The 12,310-nt window shown below is 26.1% G+C and overlaps 1 protein-coding gene across 1 annotated transcript in view; it reads right to left on the bottom strand.

Moving 5' to 3' along the window:
- Positions 1 to 3,219: 3,219 nt before the first annotated feature.
- The window catches only part of LOC129988512 (monocyte to macrophage differentiation factor 2-like), a 51,026-nt gene continuing 41,935 nt past the window's right edge, over positions 3,220 to 12,310 (bottom strand). Inside the window, exons 4-7 of the mRNA XM_056096757.1 lie at positions 11,931 to 12,005; positions 9,321 to 9,428; positions 7,295 to 7,364; positions 3,220 to 4,471 (exon numbers count right to left, since the gene is read on the bottom strand). Of these exons, the coding sequence (XP_055952732.1) occupies positions 4,268 to 4,471; positions 7,295 to 7,364; positions 9,321 to 9,428; positions 11,931 to 12,005 (457 nt within the window). The 3' untranslated portion in view covers positions 3,220 to 4,267. The remainder of the gene's footprint in view (positions 4,472 to 7,294; positions 7,365 to 9,320; positions 9,429 to 11,930; positions 12,006 to 12,310) is intronic.

Below are 12,310 nucleotides of genomic sequence, written 5' to 3'. Positions count from 1 at the left end.
ACAGGGAATATATTTATTTAAATAAATACAACATCAATTATACATTTAAATAGGTTTTTCACATACAATTGGTCACAGTTTTAACATCCAACATTGAAAACTAGCTATACAAGGAAAAATTTGCTTTAACATCAAAAGTACAATACAGTAAAATAATTTCTATAAATAACTGTAAACACTGAATAAAATATTCCATGCATATATAGAAATTTTCTTTAAAATTTCTTTTCACATCAATAGCTGTTCTATGTAATATGACATCACTAACTTTTCTTTGATCTTTTCCACTAAACTGTACATTTCTTACTTACAAAATAGCTATAAATTTATTTTAAAAAATCGATAAATACTAAGACTTGCATTTTTTATCTAATTATAAATATTTTACACTATCACAAATTTATCTTTGACTAGACATAAAAGAATGTTTTTGAAGTAAAACACATTTTGAAGTGTTATTCGTAATCATAAATTAAAGTTTTCACACCAAAAAATTCCTTTGTAGGTGAAAGACTTTCATAGATTTATTAAACCTCAAATTGTAATCAGTTGTAATAGTAACCTCAATTGTAATTGTATTCAATTTTCCAAAAATTCATTGAAGTTTTTTTCTTTAATTTTAAAATACTCTTTGAAACATTCACTATAATATTTCATTTGCTATCACTCTTAATTAAGAGTAATTTTCATATTGTGATTTTGAAATTCATTTTGAATGCATATTAGCTACAATTGTGATTTAAAAAATTGCAGTTATGTTTTACTGAACGTAAGCAAACAACGATTGGAATTTATTTACACTTTTGAAATAATTATTAAAAATAGAGAAAGTTTCTAAAATTTAAAAGAAAAATCATTTATAAAATTAATTCCATTCTATTTTATTATTTTTTTCCAGATTAATTTGTTATTCTGATTTATATTTGAGTATGAAATTCTTTATTCTAAGAGAATTAATTCTGTTTAAACTCAAAATATTGAAATAACTAAGAAACTTAAATATACTTCATTTTAAAAAATTGTCATAAATATGTTAAATGCCAATTAAATTTTTAAAAGATCAAATTTTTACTGTCCTTTGTAATCATAAAAATTGCTTTGTTCGAAATCAATCATAATAGATATCAGAATCTTAAGTAAGGACAATTAATTTTAAAATTCGGATCAAACAAAAAATTAGCTTAACTTTAAAAAATATTCTCAAAATATTTTAAATATATATCTATAGTGTGTCATTAAGTTTTGAAATTCAAAATGGAATTTAGATTTATTTCTGAATATTATAAAAATAACATCAAGTTTGATCCCTCCCCCTCCCTTTAGAGAGAGAAAGTTGTTTTGTTTCTAATCTAATTTAAATAAATCTTATCATTCTATTTTAATAATTATATTGTTATAACACTGCATACAGAAAAATTCTTTAAAAACTTTTTTTGCTTTAATATATTAAGTAGCATTGTTTAAAAAACAATAATAATAAGTATTGCTCCTAAAAGGACAATTTTAGTAATTTTAAATAGCCTAAGGAAAATTTAGTAAAAACACTTCAATGTTTTCGAAAAACCAAACACATTATTTTTCTTCACATACACTTTCTTGCAAGAGAACTCGAAAAACATGTAAAGCGTAGTTGTAAAAAATCACCAAATATATAAGTATGAAATCTCATACTATTTATAAGTAATAATTTATGACTAGAAATGAGATTCTCACACAAAGTTTAAAAATCTTTGGTAAATATGTGCCAGGAAGAATTTTAGAAATTTGCTCCAATATTAGATTTTGGCACTTTTTTTTTCCAAAATAACAAATTTTCAAAAATTTATAATTAGTGGATAAATGGTAATTTTTATCCTACCATCAAAACCAGATTCTTCATTGTCATCAATTATGTTGCAATAATTTCTGTTTAATATTTTTTTTCTTTTATTAATTTTTAATAAATTTTATGTATTAATTAAGCTTTTCACTTAATGCAATCTAAGAGCTGAAAATGTCTTCAATAAATTCATAAACAGAAAATACTGAGACAAAAAAATTGTTATGAAATGACTATCATATATTTTTAAAGTATGTTGTTGTTTTTTAATCCAGTAGCACAAGGTTTTATTGAAAATTTCATCAACTGGATTATAATACCTGGTATTTAATAAGGCTTAGCCAAAATATAAATATTTTGATCCAATTTTTAAAATTACTTTATGAAAGATATAAATGTAGAGTAAAATATAAAGAATGCATGATGATTCAATTCTAATCAAAACTTATGACGAAAGAAGTCAATTTCTGTTTATGTCAAACACACATTTTTAAAGGAGATTAAGAGGCATGATATCATTCCTCTGTGTGCATTAAATGACATACCCAACTATGTATGTCAAAGCATATAAATTGGATCCATTATAATTATTGAAGGTCATCTCTATAATTACATGTTTAAAATGAATGGATAAATAATAATTCTGGGCCTTAAGTATTAAAAATTGCTATATTAACAGATGTGTATTGATATAAATCTGCACATTATTAAGCTACTGAAGAGCTCTAAAGCATTAAATAGTAATTTTTTTCAAATCAGCTATTTGTCATTAAAGCAAGCATCCATACTATTTGTGAACTGATACTAAAAATAATTTGTTAATGAGAATAATAATGTAAAGAGAATAGGTGATGCCTTAGCATGACATTTTTTTTTATCATGTCATTTTCGTTGATTTAAACTTAATAAATGAAAAAAAAAAAAAAAAAAAAAAAACTTTTATTTGAGATTTGCTCTTTATCTGCAACAAAAAAAGAACATAGAACAAAGTAATTGGAAACCAAATGGGAAGATTTATAAAAAGATTTTCACACTGGGAATTTAAAAAAATAGGGAAAATTCGCAAAAAAGAATCCGTTATTTCTTTTAATATTTGCAAGCAGAATTCTTTAAGTAAGAGTTTAAATGGGAAGACAGAAAAGCGTTTTTAAAGAAGTTTCGATATCTTTCCTTTAACTGGACTTGAATTGTCGGCAAGTGTGAATATTAGCGTTATTTCTTTAAGGGGACTGTGGACTCTATAAGGCATTTTTGTGAATTATTCACTTAGAGTTATGAAATTTATATATGTATATATATTAAAATATAAATATATCGAATTCCTTTAAAAAACTTTTTTAAATGAAATATTAATTTGAAAAAAAAATAAAAGATATATAATGTTTTAAAATATTCCAGGCGACTCAATTTTTAATTTTTTTTCATATTATTTAGTATAAATTTATTTGGAATAAAACTCTGTATGATTTGTAATTTCAATTAAATGTTAATTTTTTAGAAATATTTTTATGCTCGCTCACTGAATTTTCATAGAAATTTTATGTTTTACAGAACTGAAATTGACTTTTAACTATCTAAATAAACTCGAAATATAAAATGTGTACCCTATTTTCTTTTAATGTTGAATCGAAATCTTTATTATGAATTCTATTTAATTTCTTCAAAAAGTAAGACACTTGGAACATTTCAAAGATGTTTAAATCCGATTACTATATCATTTTGAGGAAAGTATTCAAAATGCGAGTTGTTATGTCTAGACCCTTCAAATATTCATTTTATTGAACAATATATCTTATTACACTATTTTAGTTGAATTATTTTATTGGCTATTTTAGTGGAATCACTATTTTTTTTTAAATTTCTTATATCTGTTCATCTTTGCTTATTTCAAAGTCCATTATCCCCTTAAAGTCAACATTCATGGCTAAGTATCATTTGTGAAGTTATCCCTAAAATTTGGCAATTTCACGTTTTCCCTCTTCCCTGGGACTCCATTAAAGGAAACGCATCGAGTTTTCTTGATTATAATAATTTAAAAATTTTCATAAGCTCTACAGTCACCAAAATACACAAGAAAGTGCTCTTGCTCCTCAAAACGTGTTTATTTGCAATGAAAGATTGTTGCTCCTCATGCAGTTATGCTAATTTAATATTAATTTGCTTACAGAAAATTTTTGTAGCTTGATTAAACTATTGTTTAGCTATACGAAAATCATTTAATCCAATTTATTGCACTGAAAGTTTATTATAAAACATCAATATTGACCATTGGCTTTTATCCGTAATAAACAAAACCAACATTCCAATAAACTTACCTTACTTCTACGGAAGTAAAAATTTTGAAGAAAACATTTATGCAATCGTTTGTTCGTCTGTCTCAGTTTGATACCCCTCATTTGAAGAATCTGCTTTTGAATTCATTCATAAAACATTTTAAATTGAAATGTATCACGATGAGACCTCCTTGGGCTGGTGATCGGTATTCATGAGGTGTGTATACACTGCATAAAAATGGAAGGTTGCTCCGATGTTCACGAAAAGATGCCAAATGGCGTGCGCACATGGAATGCGCCCATCACATTTGAAAAACATTACGCCTGCTATATAGACCAAGCCTCCCATACATAGCTCCCACAGACCAGACTTTTCCCGCTGTAAGAGAAAAACTACAGTCCATAAACTGTAATATTAACTTTATAATGAATTAACTTTATAATGAATAATTAATAACTTTATAATGAATAATTAATAACTTTATAATGAATTATATATATCATACATTTTCAACACTGGATCTGCTATATATATATATATATATATAATATCGGAAAAATTTTATATGTTTAATTTGAAAATCTATTTATTGAATTGATATATTTTGAAAAAGTATATACTGTATTACTCATCGTTGTTTTCTTCCACATTTACATGTATTTTTTTATTTATTTAAAAAAATTAATGGATATTTCATTGAAAAATTGTTTAGAAAATCTCATAACATTTGATTATCGTAATATTTAATATAAATTCTTTCATAAAATCTAACTAGAACTTTGATATATACTAACCACTTCTGATAACCAAGTGGTTTACCGGAATGGTTGCTAAAACTTTCAATTAAATATTTCATGTGGTTTATTCTTAATGGCTCCTCGGCGAAGTTTCTTTTTTTAAACTTCAAACTTTGATAAACATGTAACTCGTACTGCTTTAGAAGATTTAAATCGTTCTATTCATTGTCTATATAATCTTCCTATTTTTCTGGCATCTCATCAAAAATCTGAGCTTAAACCCTTACTTGAACAATTCCATTCCTCTTTAAAAAACGTAAGTTATTAACTTCAGCTAATCCAAAAACTGTCTTGCTGAACTAAAAAAATTTATTTAAAACTAGCCGCCTTTGGCAATCAGTTGATTGACCCGGTTAATGGTAAATAAAATTTTTATTTAAATATTTTATTTAACTTGGTTTTATCGACTTCTCTAGCAAAATATTTTTAAGTTACAGATTTGGATAGATATATAAATTCATAATATTTCAAAAATCTTATGCCATTTTATTCATTTTATTTTACATTTTCTTAATTATCTGTCAGCTCCCATAAAATTAATTTTTTTAAAAATGGATACACTTTATATAACATAACAATATAAAATTTAGCATTTTTCGTATATATAGTATTTTGAATATAAACTTCTTTTTTTTTACAGATTTTTTTGTAAAATTAACTCAACATGTCGCTTGCTTTCCTGAAATCTGCTTTACAAATTATGATTTGTATTAAGGTATTTGTATTAAGAACAGGATAGTTATTCGCATTGTAAAACAAAAACAAAAAAATATTTGCAATTATCACTTTGACAACAAATTTGGTGTTCTTCCAGAATTCTTAAGTTTTAGTATTATAATTCGTAATACGTTTAAAATTTGATAGAATTCTTACGATCCTTATTAAAAAATATGCTTAAAATATGTTTTTAATCATTGAAAAAAGTTAAGTAATTATTCTCCTTGAATATTAGGATGATGTAAAAATTCTTTTTTTTTTTTTTACTGTAATATTTTCGAAGTTATTGTGGAAAAACTCCAAAATTTTGCTTAATTTTTAATTAATTATAATTTTAATTGAAATTTCAAAAAATATATCTCCGAAATGCACATCAAATGCTCCAATTCAAGAAAAAAAATTATTTAAAATTTATTTAATTTTAGATAAGAAAGTAATTTCAAAGCGATAAGAACGACAATAGATTTTAATACGTCTAATTATATTACATTCAAAAGCAGCAATGCTTAAAAATGGACAATCTTTAAAAAAATTTCGTCATTCATTTTTTGTGAAGTTCAATTTTAATTGTAAGTATAACAATTTAACAATACAACTCATCTATATTTGGAAATAAGCTATAATTACATTCCTTTATCATCAAAAATGAAAGAAAAATTTTAGGATGAAATATTTGCAACAACAGTTGTGAAATATCTTGCTGTAAAATAAGTTTAAAAATATTTTTTTTAATTTTAAGAAACTTTAAAACCGAGATGTACTTTTCTACCTCCCTAAGTATATTTGGACCAAATTAAGTAGATCTAAATCTAACGATCTCTGCTGTAGGAAACCAATATGCACACCTATTCATGTTTATTATTAGTAGAGATTTAAGTAATCTCATTCAATCGAAAGAAAGAAAGAATTAATGTAAATTTATGATCCGTTCTTTTTTCCATAAATGTTCAAATACTTTTGTGAAATATTTCAGATGTATAACCAACAAAAAGGAGCAGCATTTTTACAAATTAAATTTACATAGATTTAGAGAAGAATGAACGTTTTATTTCAAAATATTATTGAAGTATTTCTCATGAAAGGAAATAGAGGAGAAGGATGAAATGTACGAGAAGCATTCAAATACCTTTGGAACTCGTGTATTTACGCACAGAATGTATAATTCAATGCCCATTTAAATTTTATTTGGGAAGTGTTCTGCATTAAAATTTATGATGTCCTCAATGAGTTAATTATAGAAAAATTAGTACCTTCAATTTTTCTCATTTCATAATAGTCGAACTCGCAATGAAGGTTTGTTATCCTTCATTAATCCAACTATAAAAAGAAATAGTAAATGATCTTGCTGTCTAAAAAGTCATGGTCATCTTTATCTGTTAAATAATCGTTTCTCTTTTTACGATTAGTTATCAAATGGTTTCAAGCGAATATACATTTTATTTTCGCCGAAGATAAAAGATAGAAGATAAGATCTGTTCTCCAATTAACTTTTTATGGCGTTTTAACTTCTTTTTGCTCATTTTATTTCCGAAAGTGTAACAATAAATCAGCTATTTTTGCTTCAGAATATTTAGGATATGCTTTAAAAGTCTGTTAAGATTAAATATTTTCTTCTAAGAAAGTAAGCAAATGATTTTGTTTGCAAATGTTTAAGTAGAAAAGATGTCATTAAAAAAACCCATCTTACCATGTAAAACCATGCATATCCTGGTGTTATTCCAATGATGAGATAAAATAATGTTTCTAATGTTTTGTACCTAAGTAGAAAAATAAAAAAAATAAATAAAATGCATTATTTCTCAAAAAAAATTGCTATGTTTAATTTTAAAATTATGTTTTATTTGTTACTGTAACATTCATTGCCTTTAAAACTTTCTTTTTTTTTTACATAATATGCTTATTTTCATGCTCATTTTATTTTCTAAGAAACATGACAAATGTACTGCATTTTTTCTCTCTTCCATATAATGTTCATGGGAAAATGGTAGAATAAAACAATTCATTATCATTTTATAGAAATTGTAATTTTGGAGATCTTATTTATTATCCATTTTATTTTATTTTTCAATTGGTTGTTTAAAAACTAAAACTATAAACTACTTCTGTTAGTAAGATTTTTCTGTTTAAATTCTATAATAAAAATCATAAATGATTGATTTATGCAATAGCATGAATATTAAAATTGATTAAACAGCCGAAATGATGAAAGAGGCATCTCATTTTTCACGTGATCTTTTCTGCATATGACTCATATATGACATAAAGTTTGCCATATTCAGAAATACTGAAAAAAGAAACAAACTGTAAACTATATTAGCGGTGAAAAATTTTCCAGGGAACATTGCAAATTATTTCTTCAAAAAAATATCAGTCAATAAAAGTAAAACAGCATTTTTCTTGAAATATTGTACAAAAAATTAAAAGTTTTTAATTAATAGAACTATGAAATCACAAAATAAGTATTAAATTAGGCCTTGTTCAGTGTAAGTCAACAAAAAATTATTTTAAAATTAGTTCACATACTTGTAAAATAATTCGTATTTCTAAAAACTTTTCTCTAAGATTATAAACTTTGTGAAACGCTTCTAAAGTTCTAAAAAACAAATTATCATTTAGATTTTATCACAAGATACAATTTCAAATAGCAATATCAAAACAGTGATAATGTCATTCCTTCAATTTCTTTAATATTTCAATTATATGATTTGGTTTCAGCTTAAGTTCACTTTAAATGAGAGAGAATCGAATTTATGGACTAATACATCTTTTCATTGTCTGTTTAGATTAACAAGTTGACACTTGTAAAAAAGAATTAATATTAAAATCATATTCTAAAATTCAGGCATTCAGCTTGTTAAATTTTTTAAAATCATCTCGAATGGATTAATATACGGACAGACAATAAATTCCAAGACGAATTTAATGCGAAATTTGATATTAATTAACAACGCACTATTTTTCAAAACTTTATAACTCTTGAAATTTTCATCAGAAGCTTACAAAAAAAAATTTTGGTTGCTATTTTCATGAGGAGCAATCGACTACGGAAAAAATAGGTGTAATGGAAAAATTTATGGATACTAATTAATTAAATATATTAATTTACTTATTTAATCTGTCTAAACAAACCTGTCCTCTGGAACTATTTAAATCGACCCCAATTTTGTGAAGATGCGATAATAAACATGAAAGTTACAGCGGGTGTTCCATCATTTTTGCTGACGACTGTACACGGACCGATAGATAGACTTTCCGTCGTTGGATTTCATTTAAAATTTGATAGCAATCTTCAATTTTGGTTTTATTTAGTTTGTTTTATTGGTGCAAGAATCATTCCTTGATTATGCTGCCTCAATTTTGAAATAAAAATGACATACCGAATTCCATCTTTCTCCTAGTATTTTACGTTTTTCATGTTAATATATTCAAAGAAGGCATAATCATCAAAATAACAAGGCCGTTTTATTTTTTTTAATGGACACCAAACTTTTTTCTATATATTTCTTTGTATAAGTAAACATGATTCGTGAATTATTAAACATTTCTGGAAGAAAAACATGTCAAGCCTTTTTACCGTTCTAAACTTATTACTGATTTAAAATAGCATGTACGTTGTAACCTGCAAGTATCTAGTAACTAGACAAGTGCCTTGTTCTATAATGCATGGAAGTATCAATATCTTGACAAGTGAAAGCGACAGGTGGTTTATTTACCTTTCATGGAAGAAGTATTGGTAAGTGATTCCCAGCACAGCCATTGTCCAAACGATCCAACTAAGGTTTTGCGTCCAAAAATTCCTCTCGGCGTCTTTCAACAGCAGCCTGAAAAAATCAATGAAGGGGAAAAATGGATAGACTGAATATTTTCATGACAAAGCAAAGATTCTTGTGGATCTACACATGAATCAGGTTCAAAGGTTTTTATAATTGTCGGACGAATAAAGCAAAGCGAATCAAAGAACAGTTCCAACTTTTTCCAAGTTAGTTGCTTTTTTTTTTATGTGATATATATTACCTTCGTTTATGCCTAGTGAATCTTTCAAGTAATTTGAGATGGAGATCTGCAATTAATTTTCCCGAATACTATTAAGTGCTTGGAAATATATTGATGGATTAATAATATTCAAGGGGGATTAACATTCAAATGGAATTCATTAGCAAAAATAAAGAAAAAAACTATCCAAATATTTTACTATACATCGTAAATCAATCTACATATTTGGCGAGCCAGGTTATTGACTATTTAGACTGTTAAATGATTAATATGGTGATTTTTTTTTAATTTCACCTAATTTTTTGATTGGGCTGAAAGACATAACTTTAATTGAATCTACCTATTAATTGCAGTGAGTGATAGTTAAAAAGTGTATAGGAAACAAGATAAAAGTGGGAGTGAAAATTCTGCTTCGAGATTAATGTCCAAAGGAAGTAATTTTTTTTATCGTATAAGAAAATGATGTTGTTTTGGTTTGAGGTTTTTGAAGCTACAAAATGCAAGGGCAGAAAATTGTCGATTTATCGCTTTTGAGGCATCAATTTTTCACTTTTAGGATTATTTGAAAATGATAAAGAAGGTTGTCACATTCGCGACTTATCGCAGACAAAGAGTTGCAATGTACCCAAATGTCCGCAATGTACCCGATTCTCCTGTCTCGCCAATAAAGGGCAGGGTCATAAAGAGTTATCACTCGAAGAAGCACAGAGAAGAAAATGGGAATGATCGCGAAATATTGTAGGGAGGTAGCGAAAGTTATATATATGTATATATTCAATTTTTCTAGCTAACAAAAAAAATTTTAAAGCTCGAACGATTTTGAGATGGGAGGAGGGACATCATTTTCTAAGTATCGACGCGTGCGTAATCTGATAGTCACTTGATTGTTTAAAACCGATTTAAACTAGTTTTTCACTAAAAAAAATTCTGGCCTCGAGAAAAAAAAACTTTATAATTCGATCGATTTCAAACGGTTAAAAACCATCACTTTTCTAAATGTTGGTGATTCCGAAATATGTCATGTGAAGACATGATGTTTTTTCTGCCGGAATGATACTAGATGACTTAAAACAAGTAATGTTCTCACATGATAACAAGAAATTTGTGATGGTAGATATCGATTTATCGCTTATATTTTATCTTTAAATAATTTTAGCATTGGCAAAAGCACGCTATTGAGTGTTTTCATGGATGCGTTTGAATTCTATAATAACATTAAAAACATACTACCAAATCATAATTTCATTTCTGAAAAATTTTTTTACATAATATCACTTAAAAAGCATTTTTTTTTAATTTTAAGATAATGCAAAAACCATTTTTGTGATATAATAATTTCAGAAGATATGAATATCAATTTCCATAGGCAAATCATAACAATTATTCTTTTCGCGATGATTAAGTCCTTTCAATTATAATTTTGATTCTCTTTATTTTTTTTACCCTCTGACTAAATAGAGTTTGTGGTGATATACTAACTTGGTAAAACAGGCGAGTCCTCTCAAGATAATTTCTAATAATATTTTTGTAGCTCCAGTTAAATCATTTTTACAGTTACAGCTGTAAAAAAGTTCAATGAAGTTAGAATTTTTTTTGCAAATTTCAATTAAGAGTCTGAAACGTTTATATGGCGGTTTGTTTGCATTTAACTGTTGTCATTCCACAAAAAGTAATAAGAGCAATTTATGTACCACCCATGTCAACGTTTTATGTATTCATATTGTAAAAAAAAATATGGCAATAGTGCTCTATTTATAAAAATGATTATAAACAAAAACAAAAATCTTTAAACATAACATGCATCATAAACAGTAATAAATAAATAAAACTGAAAAATGTGCTACAATCCGTATTATGATCAACAAATTTCAACATCTCATTTACTTCAGATAGGAAATATATCCATTCCTAATTATTTTGATGTGTTGAGATCAAAAACGACAATAAAAATCCTGGATTAACTCACATTTACCCGATAATTATTATTAAATTAAAATTTAAAAACTTCTGGAGGATCTGGAAGGTTTTAGATCTTTTTAAAATATTCAAATTGGATTGTCCTCGAACATTCTAGATTTGTATGAAAGCTGAGTCCCATCAGTGATGGGTAAGTTCTCAGTCTCGTGCTGTTGCCAGTTGCTTCGTTCTAATAAATCTAATTATATGTTTAAATTGACGGCATAGTTGTTTACATCTTCGTGAAAATATTATATAATGGGAATATTAAGCTAATATATTGAATATTAGTTTAATATTCAATATTAGACTTATTTTGAAAAAAAAAGACAACATATTAAACTTATTTGATAGAAATAAAAGATTTAACTCACCATGGTGTATAAGATGCTGCAATAAATATATAAATAATGGCACGATCACACATATGAAGAATTTCTTTAAGAGGCCTGCAACAGAAGCAAATAAAACTCATAGTTCTACGGATATACAAAAAATTGCAACTAATGATTCTTTTCATACTTAAAAATGAATTAATATTTCAAAAAAATTATATAAATTTAGATACTCATGAAATCAGACAATATTGATAACATTTTCTCCATTGCTTTTACTCGCAAATATAAATTTTATTTAGAATTTGACTTCCATGAAAAATGTTCAAACTACGGTGCCATGCATTCTGTAATAAAAATCAATGTCAAACGATGCAGATTCCAACAGGAAAATAACGTTACGCTAGGCGTTATTGTTA

This window comes from Argiope bruennichi, chromosome 10 (assembly GCF_947563725.1).
Source record: "Argiope bruennichi chromosome 10, qqArgBrue1.1, whole genome shotgun sequence".
Taxonomy (NCBI): Eukaryota; Metazoa; Arthropoda; class Arachnida; order Araneae; family Araneidae; genus Argiope; species Argiope bruennichi.
This window is presented reverse-complemented; position numbering and strand designations above follow the sequence as displayed.